Source organism: Eschrichtius robustus, chromosome 2 (genome assembly GCF_028021215.1).
Source record: "Eschrichtius robustus isolate mEscRob2 chromosome 2, mEscRob2.pri, whole genome shotgun sequence".
NCBI lineage: Eukaryota > Metazoa > Chordata > Mammalia > Artiodactyla > Eschrichtiidae > Eschrichtius > Eschrichtius robustus.
In genome coordinates, this window is record NC_090825.1 from 144,255,213 (window position 1) to 144,274,905 (window position 19,693).

Below are 19,693 nucleotides of genomic sequence, written 5' to 3' on the forward strand. Positions count from 1 at the left end.
AGAGCCTCTCAAGCTGACTTGAGCATCAGGGCTAATACACATGCAGATTTCTGAGGCCCATTCCCAGAGATTCTGATTCAGTGGGTCTGGGGTGGGGCCTGAGGTTCTGCATTTCTAACACCCACGCGCCAGCCCCCCCTGCTCCCCCGCCAAGATCCCTGGTCTCCCTGAATGGCAGGGTGAAAGCTTTCCGTGAAGCTTAGGCAGCCAGGACAGTAGGATGAGGGTACCCAGTCCTCTAAAGAGTGTTCGTGGAAGGCTTCTCACCTCCCTGAGTAAGAAGGGGCTAGAAGCACTTCCTCACACTTTTATCAGTATCATTTAGTCGCTAATCCATGTGGTTATTTATGAATCACACCGGCTCCCGCCTGCTATTAACTTGGATGACTTCACGGCTGCTTGCTGTTTGGCAAACGCACCCAGCCCCGCTGTTAATCATTTCCGAATGCGGCTCCGGCCCCTGGAGAGGCACAAAGCCCTAATTTAAAAACACCAAATGACCCAAAGGCAGCTTTGGTACTGGGACTCCTGCAAGCCACACTCCCATTTATTAAGAGCTGATCCGCTGAGGTCTCTATAAACTGCAGAGTAATGGGGCTGTAATTTACTGGGACAGTGCTAAAGAAATCTGCCTACACTGCAGGTTCTGGCTCCTGGTTTGGCCCCCAAAGAAGGACTCTTGCATGTCCAACCACCCTCCTAAAGGATGCCAGGGGAGTGGCACAAATGTGCCCTCCCAGGAAGCACTAAGCACTCCCCCTTTCCCTCTCGTTCTCCCTTACACCTCACAGGGAGCTGGTGCAGGCAAGCAACTCTGAACTGGGAATGACTCATCTTCAAGCATCCGGGACTCTTTTTTTTCCCTCCTGACTCTTAGGAGGTGTTAAGGCAGACTAGGGAATTTCAGGATGCAGATGAGGACATCATGAGAGCAACTGGAGGGCATAGCCATCCCCTGTCAGTTCTGGGCTGCCTGAATCTGGGTCTCCGAATCTCTAGGTGCTCACAGTTTGTATGATAGATGACGTGAACTATCCTCATCCTAAATGTGGGATGGGGTGGGTGAATTCTCTTCTGAGCAACACAGGCCACTCCCGGGTGACCTGGGGTTTAAGGTCTGGAGTCAGACAGCCTGGGTTCGAATCCCTATTCTGATAATCACTGTCTGTGTGACCTGAAACAACTGACATTATTTCTGTGCCTCAGTTTTCTCATCTCCAAAATAGAGGAATTCTTAGTATCTACCTATAGTAGATACCTTTTGGGGGGTATGGGTTGACCAACATCATTCTCCTCTTTTCTGTAACAGTTCCTCCCTCTTCCATTAGGGAATCACCCCTGCCCACTTCTGAGTCCAAGTGGTCTGGCCTCACGGGCAGAGCTATGGACCAGGTCTGCCCAATCGGAGTCACAGTGATTGGTTTGAGGTTGAGTATGTGACCTAAGTAGGCCAATGAGAGATCTTTCTGGGGCTTTCCTTGGAACTACTAGGACAGAGGCAGTTTCATTTTGAGAGGCAGAAAGAGATGCATTTCTGACAGTACCACTGGAGTACCCGCATCCAGCCATAGAATCTAATACCTACTACTGCATTTTTCAGTTACCTGCATCGTTAAATTCTCTTTTTCTGCCTAAGGTGGTTTGAACTGATTTTCTTTTCCTTTAGGCAGGAAGGGATCTAATATACTGCTTCCTAAGCTAGGATTTAAAGATACAATGCAAGTGGTTCATCTGGTACAGGATGCAATGCAGGGCCAGCACACGGTAAGCCCTCACTCGGGTCAGCCACGATTATTGCAAGCATCGTCATGACTCCTTCCCCTCTATGTTCCTGGACATATTTGGGGCCGTTCCTCTCAAGGCGTTACCCGCCTAGAGTAGAAGCCCGAAGGTATGCAGCCTATCATCCCAAAGGAGCCCCGTGGAGGATTCCAGGAGAGACACTGAATTTTGGCAGAGCTGCCCTGTGTCCATCATCTTTCGGCCCATGCCTTTCCTGCCACCCCACTCATTAATTCTCATCCCAGGCCTCTCTGGGCAAGGAAAAAAACACTCCCATTTTTAAAAAGGCCATGTCCCCCCCCCCCCCCCCCCAGTCTTCAAGAAAAGTCTGAAATGAGAGGCAATAAAAATAGATGATAACCTACGACAGAGCAGGATGGAAGGTGGTGGAAAGAACACTGGGCTAGAAGCCAGGAGACATGGGTTCCAGCCTTGGTTCTGCTCCCACCTTATGACGAGTGGGCAGCACCTCCTCCTGCTCCCACCCCCAGAAGCCACATTCCAGCCACACCCGGAGCTTCCTGTATATCCCACCCCTCCACCCCCACGCACATGCCCTTCCTGACTTCCAGGCTTCTGTCCAGTGAATTTATATTTTCCCTGCCTAGAATGTTCTTCACTCCCATCCCTATTCGGGTAACTCCCTCGGGCATCCCAGACTCAGCCTTGGAAGCAGAAGTTAAGAGCAGTGATTCTGAGAGTAAACAGTCTTGGGTTCAAATCCCAACTTTACTCTCTCCTCGTCGTGTCACTTTGGGAAAGCTACTCAATTTTGCCAAGCTTCTGTTTCCTCATCTGGGAAATGGGGATAATGGTGGTATATTCTTCATAGAATTGATGGGAAGAGTGAATATGACAATGTAACTAAAGCATTTAGCCCAGTGTGCAGTGCATAGTCAAGGTTTAACAGATGTCAGCAGTGGTAACTATCTCTCAGAAAGTCTTTCTGATGGCCAGTACTGGCTTCCATGCCTCTCACTTGTATTCCTATGGCTCTTTCACAGGCATCACCCTGTACTGTAGTTGTTTGTCTATTTCCCGTTCTAGACCGTGCGCTCTCTGAAAGCAGGAACTGTGCTACATTCACTATTTGTGCCCCACCCGCCGTGGTATTTAGCATAGCATTTAGCTCACAGTGGGCATTCAGGAAAGGATGAAGAAGTGAATGATGTTGAGCAAGTCATTAAACCTTTCTGAATCTGTCTCCTTGTCTTATAAATGAGTGGTTTGGACAGGGTTTCTCAGACTCACTCCCCACTTCTAAAATTCATAATTAAACTTTTTTTTTTTTTTTTTTTTGTGGCACAAAAGGGCCAAACCAGGACCACAAGGAGTCACCTTTTGGCTCACCAAAATTGCCTGATGTTCAACAGCTGGTCAAAAATGGAATGGGGTTGTCTGGGAAGGGAGCGAGCTCTTAGTCTCTGAAGGTAATCAAGCAAAAGGGCAAATGGAGCCCTTTGCAGAGATGTTGTAGGGAGGGTCCATGCAACCAGTTGAGCAGTGGTGAACAGCCGCATGTGCATAAACAGCAAGCACAGTCTTATTTCAGGGAACAGGAGCTAAAAAAATACGGATGATGAATGATAATCCCGCTCGCTCCCTCACAAGCACACACTGACACAGTCCTGGCGCTAGCTGATTCCAGGTGGCCCTCCTGCAGCTGGGGCTGGGGGGTGACAGTTGGGACCACACGCACACAAGGCATGTGGCTCGGCGTGGGGCAGAGATCAGGGAACACACAGATCCCTGAAAAAGGACTAGAATGTCCAGGAGGATGTTCTCTTCCGGCTATTTTTAGATGAGGAGTGAGGTAGGAGAAGCATGTTTTCACACAAAGTTTTGCTCTCAAAGCTCCTTGACCAATATCCTGTCTCTGAAATGTATTCATATCCACCCACCAACACACACACACACACACACACACACACACACACACACACACACACTCTCTCTCCCCCTCTTTCTCTCTCTCCCTCCTGAATGTCAGGTCTTTCGTGCTGCTTTCCAGAACACTTTTTGCCCTTTGTCTATGGCTGAACCTTGCTGCTCATCCTCTTTTCTCACCCCAAACTGCCAGCATCCCTGGGTCTCTGGTTATTTCTGAAATTCTAATCAAATTAATGAAACCCCTTAGAAATGAGACAAGAATATATGAATGACCACATGCAGTTACAGGTACAGCAATTTCTGATTTCCAAAATCCTGTTTTGCTTCCCAACCCCCCAAATTATAAATATGTTACTGTCATCATTCATCTTTGTCTTCACTTATTACAGAAATGATTTGATATTACCCATTAGCTATCAATGGTTTTTTTCATTTATTTGCCCATGTTCCCTTATAGTCCTTCTTCATGGTTATCAATGTTATAATTGATATGGTTACAGTTACTAGATAGCAGTGTGGGAACCTGTTTACCACACAGTGTTATGTGGAAAAATAAACCTAATTTGTATATATGTACATATATATGGGTGGATATATATATATACATACAATTGTACATATATCCAGTTATAATTGTAACAATATACAAATTAGGCTTATTTTTCCACATAATGCAATGTGGTAAACAGGTTCCCACTCTGCTATTAGTTTTCCTCTTTTAATAATTGCACTTCAGGGGCTTCCCTGGTGGCGCAGTGGTTGAGAATCTGCCTGCCAATGCAGGGGACACGGGTTCGAGCCCTGGTCTGGGAAGATCCCACATGCCGCGGAGCAACTAGGCCCATGAGCCACAGTTACTGAGCCTGCGCGTCTGGAGCCTGTGCTCCGCAAAAAGAGAGGCCACGATAATGAGAGGCCCGCGCACCGCGATGAAAAGTGGCCCCCACTTGCCGCAACTAGAGAAAGCCCTCGCACAGACACGAAGACCCAACACAGCCATAAATAAAATAAATAAGTAAATTTAAAAAAAAAATTGCACTTCATCGACTGGTTGCATCATGCTTTCCTTAAATATTTCCCCACTGTGGCCTTCTGGGTAATATTTAAAATTTAGGTTAAACATAACAGTGCAACCAAGATCTTAATGCAGAGAACCCTTCTCTCTTTTTTGGATACCCTTTCGTAAAAATTCCTAGATGTGCAATTAACTGGGAGAAAAGATACAAATATCATAAAAGAAACGCAGCCCATAAACATTTTAATTTTTCCTGCCTTGGCCCTTATGCAGAAAATGGTTGCTCGCCACTGAGGTAGATACTTGGAATGAGGGCCTCTAAGATCCTCTTTTATCTATGAGAGCCCATGATTCTAAAATGATGGTGCGAAAAGCCTACTCATTCTGAATTCAAGAAGCAAGCACAAGTGTGTTGGATGTTTATGTGGACTCCTGGTGAACTAATGACAGCACTGGTTCTGGAGTGACACCAACGAGGTGCTGAGGAAGGAGGAAATCCTGGACAGGGGGGTGATGTGCACCCCACCACGCTGGTAGACAGACAGATGGACAGGCAAACGTTCTGTCTCTTTCTCCCTTCCACATGTTGAGCTGTCCCAACCAGAGCTACTCTGATTATGAACATAGGCACACGGATCCCATTGAAATGGCAGGTCGCACCCCCTGGCAGCCAAGCTATGCCCAGAACTGGAAGACTGGGATGGGGGACAATAGATTGGGATTGAGGGGGGATGGCAGGGGGTGGGGCAGCAGGTCCAGCCCCAGCCAATGAGATGAGCCCATCTCCCGTTGTGTTCAACTCGAAACAGGGAAATGGTTCTGCTGATGTTTCCATTCTCGAGCTCCCCAGAGAAGACAGATAATAAGTAAGTGACAGTAACAGATTGCACACTGTCAGCGCGGGTACTTCTTTGCCCCCCCCACAGAATTGATTTTTAATAACAGCACAGATGACATGTGGCAGGAGTTGTCGCTGACACTGGTGTTTTGTGGGCCTCAATAAATCACATCAGCCTGGAGGCTCCGGAATGGACCTGCTCATTGGGTGCTGTTTGCTGACTGTAACTGGGTCCTGGTAAGGATCCCGGGGCTCTGAGTCAGGAGGCTGGATTCTGCAACCTCCTGACTGCTGAATCTTGGGCCAGTGACTTCTCCAATCTGGGCCTCAGTTTTCCCATCTTTAAAATGGGCATAACCCTCTCAACCGCACAGCACTATGAGGCAATGACCATGAAAAGCCCCATAAAATACGGTTTTCACTATTATAGTCATAATGGGCCAGAAGGAAAAGAAGTTGATAGGTTTGGGGGCAGAGTGTCTGGCATCTCTGTTCTCATGGGAAGATCATTCAAAGGCTCCTCCCTTGCCAACAAAATAGGTGCAAGATGGGCAGGCAGAAATATCAGGTGACAATGGGCCCAGGGTTGGGGTGGCAGTGAGGTGCCATTCTTGCTCTTGCAAGTGCTCATGTGAGAATAGTCATAACAAATGAATATGAAGTGTTTACCATGGGCCAGAGCTGTGCTAAGTGCTTTACGTACAGTATCTCATTTAATCCTCATAAGACCCTGTGAGGCCATTACCATCGTTATCTGATTTCATGATGAGAAGACACACAGCTAGGGAGGGGCAGAGCCATGCCTGGAAAGCAGGGGACTCCATGGCTATCTTACCTTTGCTCAGAGCTCATCTGCCTCAGTTGGCTGTCCACTACCCTTGTGTAGGCCAGGGCCAGGCAGGTATCATAAGGTGACAAGAGGTGGGTGGGCGGTGTGGAGGCTGCAGACTGCAGAACTCTGTTCAAAGGGGCGGGACGGCTCAGCCCTGTAGGAATGCAGAGGGGAGCCCTGGAAGGCCAGGTCTCTGCATCTTCCAAGAGAGTGTAGAAATCAGGATTTATATGAGAAACTTCCTGATATTTAAATGTTGGCAACTTATTAGAACTTTAAAGATACTTTATGAGTCGACTCAGTTGCGAACGGATGGCTGTGTGTGTGCACTGGCCCTGGCCGCTGGCTTCCAGCTTGGGCTCTCCGATGCATGAGCTTGGTTTCCTTGCAGAGGTTCACAGTGTTAACATCGCCCTTCTGAAGCCAGAGGGACCAACTGTGATGTAATGGTCATCAGAAGAGCGGCCAAGTGCTGCACAGTGTGCTCTGCTAGGGTGCAGAATATAACTGCATAGAATTGCAGATCCTAATCCTAGCAAGGGATGTGCTACGGATCCCATTTTGCACATAAAGAAGTAGGAAGTCAGAGGAGTTAGTGATGTGTGCCAGGTTCCACAGAGGAAGTGAGCTGGAACAGGGAATCACTGACTCTTAAGCATGAGCTCTCTCCGCCCCATTGAGCGAATTAAGAGTGTTGGGTAGGGGAGGGACGCATGGCGGGCAGAGTGGGCTCTGAGCAAAGAAGGGCAGGGAACAGGAGTGCTCAGTCCTGCCTGCTGTTACCCAGCGAAGTATAAGTTGAAGTCAGCGCGCTGGGGTACTCACAGCACTCGGAGGGACCGCAGCCCATTGAAGGAGTGGACTGGGATGCATCGCAGCCGGTTGTAGCTCAGGATCCTGCGGGAGAGGACACACAGGCTCTGTTGGCTCTTCCTATTCTCAGCTACTGAAGCATGCATTGTCCACGCTGGACCAGTCAAAGCAAACGGTTTCTTTACCCTCCCAATTTTAATAGACTGACAAAAAGCATCCTAGGGATAAGGGGAAGAGAAACATTCCCCATCACTCCGGGAAGCTCACGGGCTTCATTTCCCAGTTTCCTCATATGTTCCTTAGCAGGCTGGCTCCCTGACCAGCTTTGCCATCACCTCCGTCTATTGTCAGATGGTGAGTGCTCACAGTGTACAGAGCTAATGGGAAATGAATGGGTCTGAGCAAAATATAATTGTGTAGGGAAACCGTCACTGGGAGAGAAAATTCACAAATCACAGAAGGTATTCCAAAGAGGAACTTTTCCAGAAGTAATTAGGTGCCAACTCCTCTCTAACCGCCCAGACAGTGGAGTTCTGACCCACTCTGTTTTCCTTCTGATGATTAAGGTCTGCCCTGCGCTGGGTCAGCCACAGCCCTGAGGATCGCTAGAGCGGAGCATGTAAGCCTGAGGGGACAGAGGAAGGATGCACTTAGTACCAGGCCCATGTTAATCACAGCAGCTCACTGTACTCACAGGGTGGAGAGGTGAGACATGTTACTGAAGGTGTAGTTGGTCAGCATGCCAATGCTGTTGTTGCTCAGGTCACTAGGAAAAGTAAGCAGAAGGGTCACGTTGTACTGTTAGTTGCATCCAAAGGGGGTCATTCCCAACTTTCACACATGCATGCATGCCTGCTATCCATCCATCCATCCATTCACCCATCCATCTGCCCATCTGCCCACCCTCCATGCATCCATTCATCCATCCACCCATCCACCTGTCCATATGTCCGTCCACCCATCTGCCCATTCATCTATCCATCTGTCTGTCTGCCCATTCATCTGCCCATCTGTCCATCTACCCATCCATTTGTCCATCCACTTATCTTCCCATCCATCCATCCATCCATCCATCTGTCCATCCGTCCATCCGTCCATCCACTTATCTTCCCATCCAACCATCCATCCATCCATCCATCCATCCATCCACCTATCTGTCCATCTGTCCATCCATGCATCTGTCCATCCACCCATCTGCCCATTCATTCGTCCACCCACCCACCCATCCATCCATCCATCCATCCATCTGTCCATCCGTCCATCCATCTGTCCATCCACTTATCTTCCCATCCATCCATCCATCCATCCATCCATCCATCCATCCATCCACCCACCCACCCACCTATCTGTCCATCTGTCCATCCACCCATCTGCCCATTCATTCGTCCACCCACCCATCCATCCATCCACTGGTCTGTCCATCCACCTATCTGCCCATCCATCCATTCATCCACCCAACCCCCCACCCACCTTCCCATCCATCCATCCATCCATCCACCTGCCCATTCATCCACCCATCTGCCCATCTGTCTATTCACCCACCCATCCGCCCATCTATTCACCCATCTGCCCATTCATCTATATATATATCCATCTGTCCACCCATCCGTCTGCCCATCCATCCACCCATCCACTCATCCTCCCCATATGTCCATCAGCCCATCCATCCACCTGTCCATCCACCCATCCATCCACCCATCTATCATCCATCCCTCCATCCATCCATCTGTCCATCTGCCACCCATCTGTCCATCTGTTGGCCCATCTGTCCATCCATCCATCTATCCACCCATCCATCTATTCACCTATCCACCCATTAGTCCAAATGTTCATTTTTTTACTGAAGATTTATTCAATCAGTCATTCCACCAATTGTCATTCATTCATTCATCTATTTATTCAGCTATTCAAACATTCAATGATGTCTATCCATCGATTTTATTCTACCAGCAAAACATAACACATAAGACAACAATTTCTCCTTGTTGTAGTGCTTTTTTCCCCCTGATCAATTCTTCTCCTCATAGCCCCTCCACCGTCCCTCTCTTCCAGCATTCATTTATTCCATCTTATCAGATTCTCTCTTGGGGGAATGAGGTTGGTGGGAGTGTGGTCCTTTGCCAACTGCAAGCTCCAGCTTCTCCCCGAGGATAAATATCCAGAGCAGTGCTTTTCAACATCAGCTGTACATTAGCATCATCTGGGGAGCTTCAGTTCTCCGAGGCCTAGGTTTCATGCCCAGATATTCCGATTTAATTGGTGTAAGGCAGGCTTGAGCATCAGTATTTAAAACAAACCCCAAACTACTGATATATAATCAGCTGAGGTTGAGGGCCATTGCTCCGGGGCTCCCTGCCCCCTAAGCAGATGGGGCATCTTTCAACAGCACTTGCCCAAGGATCCTGGGTGCCCTCTTGGCAAGGCAGTGAGGGACAAAGCTCACGGGCTCCCCAGCTTCCTGGGCCCCGCCCGTGCCCAGCAGCCCTGCTCCTCATTCAGAAGTTTTCCTGGGTTTTGGCCGACTTGGAGCCAGTAGCGGCTCCCACCTGAAAGAACCTCAATTTGAACCAGCTCCTTAGAACATTTTCTGAGTAACTAAAGAAGGAGGAAGAAGAAATGCCAAATTTATGCTTTTGGCAAACTTAAGTGTAGCCACAGCTTGCAAGAAACTGAGGGATCTCGGGAATTTAATTGGGAGACCAGAAGGTCAGAGGCTCCAAGCCAAGGAGGAAGGTGCCACAGGTGGCCAATGAGGCCAGGATCTGGGTACTTCTGCGTGAAGTCCTCACTGGGTAAGACCTGGCACATCCGGCCAGCCCATCCTTCCCAGCTGCCTCTTGCTGCTCCACCCAGGGGGAAAAGTGCAGGAATGCGGGCTTCCCTGGTGGCGCAGTGGTTGAGAATCTGCCTGCCAATGCAGGGGACACGGGTTCGAGCCCTGGTCTGGGAAGATCCCACATGCCACGGAGCAACTGGGCCCACGAGCCACGATTACTGAGCCTGCGCGTCTGGAGCCTGTGCTCCGCAACAAGAGAGGCCACGATAGTGAGAGGCCTGCGCACCGCGATGAAGAGTGGCCCCCGCTTGCCACAACTAGAGAAAGCCCTCGCACAGCAACGAAGACCCAACACAGCCATAAATAAATAAATTAATTAAATTAAATTAAATAAAAAAATAAATAAAAGCAGTAACGTCAGCAGGCCCAACTGGCCCTTGAAACAGGAGCTGCTCCCAAGAGCATAAAGGAAAAAAAAAAAAAAAAAAAGTGCAGGAATGCCCCAAAGCCTGCAGCGCTGCCCTACCCACCCTCTGCATCAGTTTCCTGCGCTCCCCAAGGACAGAAAATGAAATATCCCACCAACGCTGGGCTCCTTACATGAGTGTCAGGTGCCGGAGGGTGGGCAGCTCCTTGGGCACGGCTGTTAAGTGGTTTCCTTCTAGGTACCTGAAAGAGAGGTGCAGAGTCACGTCGGGCAAAGAGACACTGGGCACATTGCCGTTATCTCAAGATGCCTCTCCTGACTTCCCAGGCTGGATTGGGTCCCTGTTTTGCTCTCGCATAGCTCTTTTTTCCCGCACTTCAAAGCATATACTACATTTGTCATCTAATATTTATTTGTGTGATTGCTCAACTAATGACACTTTTCCCCACTGGGCTGCTAAGCTCCATGATGGCAGGGCTCTTGCCTAAAACTGCCCAGGGTTGGAGTCCCCTAAGACTGTGTACAGAGCGGCACACGGTAGGTGTTCAATAAATTATATGTTGAATAAAGCACCCACTTTGTACCTGGCCTGCACAATACCCTTACATGGCAGGGATTCACAGTTGAGAAAACAGAAGTTCAGAGATGTTAAAACGCTTGCCCAAGGTCACACAGCAAGTGGCTGAGTTAGGACTTGAACCCAGGTCTCTCTGACTGCAGTTTTATCACAGTTCCAAACGGCCTCTATTTAGCTACCGGAGTTTGTGGAGAGCTGAGCCATTAAGAACCCTAATTCCGTGTTGAGTATCTCTGATATGCATCTGGAAACTGAGGAGACAGGGCATGTTCCTGGAGCCCTGTGCTATGGTCCCCAGCAGGAGGACCACATGCAGGAGGGGACGGGGTTCAGAATGAGGCCGCACCAACAGAAGGAGACCCCTCCTGAATGTGCAAAGGCTGAGCCTAGACCTGCCTGGACTGCGGGGTCCTGTGCCAAGCTGCTCATCAGACACCCAAGCGTGGTTGAAGATGGAGAAGGAAGTCGTGCTTTGATGATGAATTACAAAGGTTATTACTACCCTAAAGAGGAGACATGGGCTGATTCATTTATCCCCACCCTTGCTGTAGACCCCTTTCCCTGGGCTTCCTGTTGCTCTAAGGACAAAATAGCAAAATCTTTAAGATGGCTTATAATGTCTACTCTCAGCTCCTGGGTGAGTCTCCCTTGACATAAAGCTCTCATAGCTTCCTCTCCCATAAGAGTCAACATCCGGCTGCTGCTGTTTGTTGGTGCCGTGCCTGCCTTAGGCTCCACGAAGGCAGATCCTCTCTAGGTCTACCTTTTTCTAGCTCAGGGCTTCTTAAACTGTAATGTACATATGAATCACCTGGGATCTTGCTAAAAAGCAGATTCTGATCCAGTAGGTCTGCCATCAGGTTGGAGAGTCTGCATTCTTGATAGGCTCTTGGGAGATGGTGGAGCTCATTCATGGTCTACAGGCCATATTTTGAGTAATGAGGTGCTAGCTCACTGCCTGGCATCCAGTAGACCCAGCACAAAATGACTGAATGGGATGAAATGGGTTAAAATATGATATGGGTAAGTGTGTCAATGACCAAACCGGGCTTAGCTTTAAGGACAACTTGTCCTTACCTTACCTTAAAGGTAAGGCATTGGGCATTACCTTAAATTAAGGCCAAGTGATTTTATTCCCTTGGCTGGCCCTGAGGGATCCTCGTGGCACAGAACATTGGGCAGGACCCCACACGGTCTCTGGTTGCCATGGTATGTTGGATTAATGTCCCTTTGGTCCTCAATCTTTGTTGTATATCTATTTCTCTAAGAACTATGCTAGATGCTGGGGGAGATACAAAGATGAACCAGACCCCATTTCTGCCTTCAGGGAGCTGGATCACCTGACTTAAAATTCAGCAGCACACGCGTTTAGATTATGCCCTCAGGCAGAGGAGCTAAGAGAAATGTATTCACTGATGTAGTCATTTATTCAGGCAGAAATACTTATTGGGCAACTGCAATGTGCCAGGTACCGTATACACTGGTGAATAAGATAGGGGTGGTGCCTACTTTCTGGCATTTAAAAATCTAATGTGCGTGTGGGAAGGAGGGAGGGAGAGGGGAAGGAGAGAGTGAGAGAAGGAGAGGGAGAGAGAGGGAGGGAGAGAGAAGGGACACACACATAAAGTGATATAAATTACAAATTGCAATGTGTGCTTTGAAGGAAAGGAACAAGGTGTAGTGATAGACAATGCCCAAAGCTTCCTGCAGAAAGATGCAGCCAAGGGGGAGATGCAGCATAGGAGACTGCAGCCTGGGGAGGGCCCTGAACTTGAAGGAAAGGCTGGGGAGGCCAAAGTCTGGTGGGTGAAGGGAGGACAGCGGGAGGTGGGGCAGATCACACTGTGGTCAGTTCATTCACCTGTCAGAATGGCTATTGTCAGAAAGGCAAGAAACAACAAGTGTCAGCAAGGATGTGGAGAAAAGCGAGCCCTCGTGCACTGCTGGGAATGTAAAATGGTGCAGTCACTATGGAAAACAGTATGAAGTTTCCTCAAAAAACGAAAAATTGAACTACCATACATCCAGTAATTCCACTTCTGGGAATTTATCTAAAGAAAACGAACACACTAATTTGAAAAGACACATATAGACCCCGGGCTCCCCTGGTGGCACAGTGGTTAAGAATCCGCCTGCTAATGCAGGGGACACAGGTTCGAGCCCTGGTCCAGGAAGATCCCACATGCCGCGGAGCAACTAAGCCCGTGCGCCACAACTACTGAGCCTGCGCTCTAGAGCCCGCGAGCCACAGCTACTGAGCCCACGTGCCACAACTACTGAAGCCCGTGGGCCTAGAACCCGTGCTCCGCAACAAGAGGAGCCACTGCAATGAGAAGCCCGTGCACCACAAAGAAGAGTAGCCCCCGCGAACCGCAACTAGAGAAAGCCTGCGCGCAGCAACGAAGACCCAACACAGCCAAAAATAAATAAAATACATAAATTTATAAAAAAAAAAATACATGGACCCCAATGTTCATAGAAGTCTTCTTTACAACAGCCAAGCCATAGAAGCAACCTAAGTGTCCATCAGTAGATGAATGGATAAGGAAGATGTGGTATATACACAATGGAATACTTCCCAACCATAAAAAGAATGAAATTCTGCCATTTGCAGCAACATGGATGGACCTAGAAGGTATTATGTAAGTAAAATAAGTCAGACAGAGAGAGCCAAATACTGTATGATTTCACTTAAATGTGGAATCTAAAAACCAAAATAAAGCAGAAACAGACTCCCAGATACAGAGAACTGGTGGTTGCCAGAGAGGAGGGGGCCAGAGGACGGATGAAATAGGTGAAGGGGATTAGGAGACACACATTTCCAGCTATAAAATAAATAAGTCACGGGGAGGAAATGTACAGCATAAGGAATATAGTCAATAGTATTGTATATGATGATGGATGGTAACTGGTCTTATTGGGGTGATCATTTCATAATGTATAAAAACATTCAATCACTATGTACCTGAAACAAATACAATATTATATGTTAATTATAACTCAATTAAAACCCCCCCCAGACTCCCTAAAAACCAAAGTGCAAGGAGAGGCCATGACTGCAGACAGGTGCAGGGGCCGGCGTTTTGGAGAGCTTCCTGAATGCCTCTTCCCCAGCATTACCTGCGGGACATTTACATTTTGTGTGGACACTGGCCCTGCCCCTCATCAGGTGATGGCAGTGGAGGGGCAGGCATCTGAGGGGAGGCTTCCAGCTCTCTCCGCTGGGCAGGGAGGCTGCGGGCATGGTGGGATTCCGGGGTCTACGCAGGCTGAAGGAGGGGAGACAAGCCGAGCTGGGCCGCCACCTGGTCACCTGCAGGAAGTGCTTTGTGGATGAGTGGCATGGAGGGAAGCTGGGAGGCAGAAGCTGGATGAATGAGCAGGGCTGCTGGGGAGGCGCTGGTCCAGAGAGCATCTCTGCTAGAGGGAGACTGATTAACCCCAGGGGAGGGAGCAGCCTGAAGGAGTCTGGCCTCAGCCTGGGAGCGCTCTCTCACCCTCTTCCGCTGCTCGTTCTCTGACTCTCTCTCGTTTGTTTGCTACAATTACTTAGCAAACTTGAGGCATCTAAGATGGAACCCAGAACAAAACACCGAAACCCCAAGTCTCCTTGCTGGGGTCTTTTTAGAAGACCCTGTGGCAAGCACATCGGAGGGTGGGCCTATGGCTTGGGCTTGCTGTGTGGCTTGAGGTACGTTACTCAACCTCACAGACAGCACAATGACAAGGCCAATAACAAAACCAAGACAAAATTCACCGGCATTAGCTGAGGTGTACACGCCAGTGCTTTGGGAGAAAGACTCTGGTCTGTTATCTCCTTTAATCCTCTGGCGTTGGGGGGTGTATTTTGCTGGGTATTTTTGTCCATTTTGTTGGCAAGAACACTGAGGCGCAGAGAGGTATAAGCAGTAAGCTCAGGAGCCGGGATCTAAATGCAGATCTGTTGGACTCCAGAGCCCGAGAAGTCAGCCCTATGTTGCTTCACCTCTCCACTTTGTGTCTCTTATTTTCACTTTTGGCTCTCTCAGCCCAAGAGGATATGCTCTACTCTGTAATTGATTTGCTAACCCTCACTAGAATGTAAGCTGCACGAAGCAGGGGGTTTTGCCAGTTTTGCTTCCTGCTGTATCCCAGAGCATAGTATGCTCAGCTCAGCTCATGGTAGGGCCTCAAATATTTGTTGAATGAATGAATGAATGTGGTGAAAGGCTGTTCACAGGACCTTGGATTAAAAAGACAAAAACCTACAGTGGTGTCAAGGAGTACCCTTGGCCTGGCCTAGCTCCATCTGCAGGGCAGGCCGTGCTCCACAAATGCATGCATTTGCTAAACAGTTGAATAAATGCACAAATGACCACTGGGGTTCAGGGATGCTGACAGCATCCTCATCTGACACAGGGAGGTTCAGGACCCTGGAGGATGGGCAACATGACACAGATGATTCTAGAGCCTCTGGAGCCCACCATGCCAGTCACCCTGGGCTCCAGCCTGGCTCTGGTTAGGACTATGCTGATTATATCAGCCTCTCTCCCTGCTTAAAATCCTTCCCTGTCTTCCACTGCTTGTTGGAGAAGGGCTACCCAACTCTTGCTCAAATCCTGCAAAGCCTTCGGTGGTCTGTCCTGTACCAGTCAGGATTCTCCAGAGAAACAGACCAACAGGGAATATGAATATATTACATATACACATATATTAATACACACACATATGGAGAGAGAGAGAGAGAGAGAGAGAGAGAGAGAGAGATGAAGAGAGAATTTATTCTAAGGAAGGTCAGGCAGGCAGACTTGAAATTCAAGCGGGATTTTTATGTTAACACTCAGGAGGCAGAATTCCCTCTTTTCCAGGAAACCTCAGTTTTTTGTTCTTAAGGTCTTCAACGGATTTTATGAGGCCCACCTCCACCTTAGAAAGGGTGATCTCCTTTACTTCAAAAGCCAACTGACTGTAGATGTTGATGCATCTACCAAGTACCTTCACGGCAACATCTAGCTCATGTTTGCCCAAACAACTGGGCACCACAGCGTGGCGGAGTTGACACACGAAATTAACACTTGCAGTCCCTGCCTGCCTCTCTGGTTCACCTTACAGCAAACTCTCCCTTGACCTCTGGTTCCACCTCCACTGACCTTACCCCTCCTCGAACGCCCCACGCTCCGCCTGGTGCGGGGGCAGGTCTTTGCACCCGCTGGTCCCTCTTCTCCCTCCTTGTTACCTCACATAGATGCTCTGGCCTCCGCTTGAGCTTCGTTTCCCTGATACCATCCCCCGCATCCCCTGGGGACATCCTTTGCGTGAATTTGTGATGATGGGGCAGAATCATGTCTGTTTTGCTCACTAGAGCATCCTTGTACACTAGCGGGCAACAGTAGATGCTCAGGAAACATCGTCTGTGTGATGAAGACCCCAGAACTCCCCAGGTGCTGTTGCATTTGGCACTGCGGAGCCAAGTGGGAGCTGCGAGGGAGCTGTTTTAAGTGCAGAATGTCCCTGGCGACCTGGCATCGAGGCTCAGAGGATGCAGAATCAAAAGGTTTCACTTCAGAAATGCAGACGCGATGGTGTGGGAAAACGCTCTTTGTAGGAAGCCCTTCATGAACACTCTGAACTCCAACGTTGCCTCTAGCCTGCAGCCCAGGCCCCTGAGGGACCCTTTCAGAAGACTGCACTCTTGCCCTGCCAGCCTTAGAACTACTAGAGCATTTCGAGCAGGTCAACCTTTGCGTTGATCTGCATTTAAATGCTCTGTTTCAGCCCCAGCGCAAGCACACGAGGACACGTCTGCCTCGCATGAAAATCCGTGGATGGACCTAGAGTCTGTCATACAGAGTGAAGTAAGTCAGAAAGAGAAAAACAAATACATTATGCTAACACATATATATGGAATCTAAGAGAAAAAAAAAAAAAAAAAAGGTCATGAAGAACCTAGGGGTAAGACGGGAATAAAGACACAGACCTTCTAGAGAATGGACTTGAGGATATGGGGAGGGGGAAGGGTAAGCTGTGACAAAGTGAGAGAGTGGCATGGACATATATACACTACCAAACGAAAAATAGATAGCTAGTGGGAAGCAGCCGCATAGCACAGGGAGATCAGCTCGGTGGTTTGTGACCATCTAGAGGGGTGGGATAGGGAGGGTGGGAGGGAGGGAGACACAAGAGGGAAGAGATATGGGAACATATGTATATGTATAACTGATTCACCTTGTTATAAAGCAGAAACTAACACACCATTGTAAAGCAATTATACTCCAATAAAGATGTTAAAAAAAAAAATCCACACGGAGCGTTGAATGGATTGTTCCCCATTTCTGTTTCGAGCTTTGTGGTGCTGACGAGGGCCGCACAAAGAATTCTTGGACCCACTGAATGGTGAAGGAGGAGGAGGGCAGCCCCCTTCCAGGAGCCCCAACTCCAAGCCAGGAGTCCGACTGGGGGCCTGGGGTGATGCACGGCCAACTCCGGAGTCAGGCAGCTGAGCCTCATATTCAGGCTCCACTAGCTAATAGCTGTGTGACCTTGGGCAAATTAATTACCCTCTCTGAGCTTCTGTTTCCTCATCTGTAAAATGAGGTTGATAATAATCACCACCTTGAAGTAATTATGAAGATTAGATGGGACTTTCTGTGGAAAGCCTTGGAGCGGTGCCTGGCTCTAATACCTTTGAATTATTCAAAACAGTTTGAATACATATATATACATATGTATATACTTAACCTCTCTGAGCTTGCATTTCATCTGTTTACACGCACAGATACATTCATACATATACGTACACACACATACACACATACGTCTACCCACCCCTTCTCAGTGAATTAAACTTAATTTTGTTTTGTAAGTTGGCAGCTCTGCCCGAGATAACTAATGATGCCAAGGGAGCTGGAAAGCCAGTGTTGGAAACACTGAATCTGGACTCAGCCAGTGTCCCTGAACAAGAGACCTCCAAGCCCCAGTTTTCTGGGCCTGCCAGCTTTCACTTTCTCTGGCATCTCTTTTCTTGCCTCCCTCTGCCCTCCCCAGATACTCCCTCTCCCCTCCAGGAGATGGTTTGGGAACAGGGGTGAGGGCTGCCCTCCTTGGCGGGCTCTGGAACCCACGTCTGGCAGAGGGAAGCACCATCATTTCCAAAGCAGGAAATCAGGTCTCCTCCCAAAGCTCTGAAGTTTACCTTATAATTACGGCCAATTATCTTTGTCGTTTCAATCTCTGTTTCGTGAGCTTTGGGGAAAAGCGTCCGAGGGCCTGTTTTCACGGCATTTTCTTCTCTTTGACACGTGACACTTGGCACTCAATTAGCCCAGGAAGGAGGCATGTACCTGGGTCATTTCCTGCAGTCCCCACCCCAAGCCCAGCCCAGCCCAGCCCACCAGGGAGCGGGCGTGGAGCTCACCACACTGCTTCTCATGCACATCTCTGAGGGCACGGCCCCAGCCCAAACCCAGGGCTGACACAGACTTTTCAGTGACTATCCCGACTTTCCTTCTTTCCCTTGGGCTGGCAGCCCTGGTTACAGCCTCGCTGAGTGTCAGGAGACGCCAGGAGCTGTAACACACACCCAGGAACCTCTCAGCCGTTCTAGACCAGAGCGTGGTCAGCTTCCACCCCGTGAGGCACTGGCAGAGCCAGAGGGCGCGTGCTAAGCTGGCCCAGGGGAGGGGGTGTGCCTGGGGTCCGGGCAGAGAGGGCCAGAGTGAGAGGTGGCCGGTGGCGTGGCCCGGCCGGGCCCTCTGGGTTTCCGCCAGCCCCTCTCCTGGCTCTGCCCCCTCCCAGCACGCGGCCTCAGCTCGGGCAGCCTCCCTCCCTTCCCATCATCCGCTCCACCCCCGCCCCCCTCCCCAGAGCAGCTTTCTCCAATCTTCACATCGAAGTCAAATCTCCCTACTTTCGGATGTCATAGCAACCTTGATTCCTCTTCTTTGTAGCGCTTTTCACGGCTGTCATGTCACATGTGCCTCTGAGATGATCGAGTGAATGTCAACCTCCCCCATTAAACCGTGAGCCCACGCGTGGAGAGGTCATGCCTGTTTTGTGTACTACTGTCTCTCCAGTGTTAGCAGAGTACCTGACGCAAGTGGCAGGCACCCAACAAATACGTGTTGAGCGAATGAATGGGAGACTGAACGGGGCTCGCACGCCTGTGCGTGTGTGGGGCTCACCGGGCCGCAGCTGCGCTGCTCCTGCGACCTTCCCGAGAGGCCTCCCTGCCTGTGGGACGCTCTGAGCTTCCCCGGGGGCAGAAATAACGTTTTGTCCACAATAGTAAGAGCCCTTCAGGAAGAGAAGGGCCTCTCTTTCATTTAACTGGGAGCTTCTGGGGCAGGAGGAACCCCTGAGGAGTTAGTGTCAGGAGCTTGGGCTATGCAATAAGAAGGCTCCTGGGTGGAGAGTGAGCAGAACCCAGAGCTAAGATCTCATCTGTAAAATGGGTGTTTTTAAGGTAGAACAGGATCATATTTGTAGAAGTGCTTGGTAAGCCATAGTGCCTCTGGGCCCATGTTTTGACGATTATCCTGTGCTGTTTCTGGTGTCAGACTGAGGGACTATGGGGGAATCTAGAAGGCAGAGCAGGGGACTGGGGGGTGACAGAGAAAACGAGACAACAGCCCTCCCACTTGTATTCTGAATACCGTCACCTGCCAGGCAGAGGCTTGGGGAGGGGAGCTTCCTGTCCCCGTGTGCAAGCTGCTGCCTGCCCCCTGCTGAGGCTCTGACACCACCTTGCTGGGACCCATTCAGGAAG

General features: G+C 49.4%; 2 protein-coding genes across 4 annotated transcripts in view; one reads left to right on the plus strand and one right to left on the minus strand.

Moving 5' to 3' along the window:
* Positions 1–19,693, minus strand: part of SLIT3 (slit guidance ligand 3) — a 619,979-nt gene that overhangs the window by 64,879 nt on the left and 535,407 nt on the right. For all 3 annotated transcript variants that reach the window (XM_068536340.1, XM_068536341.1, XM_068536339.1), the window contains exons 21-23: positions 10,547–10,615; positions 7,865–7,936; positions 7,183–7,254 (exon numbers count right to left, since the gene is read on the minus strand). In XM_068536340.1, the coding sequence (XP_068392441.1) occupies positions 7,183–7,254; positions 7,865–7,936; positions 10,547–10,615 (213 nt within the window). The remainder of the gene's footprint in view (positions 1–7,182; positions 7,255–7,864; positions 7,937–10,546; positions 10,616–19,693) is intronic.
* LOC137755387 (guanine nucleotide exchange factor subunit RIC1-like) lies at positions 8,015–9,706 on the plus strand. The gene is given in 3 exon segments (XM_068531537.1): positions 8,015–8,539; positions 8,541–8,698; positions 9,538–9,706. Coding segments are annotated over 3 exon segments (852 nt in total).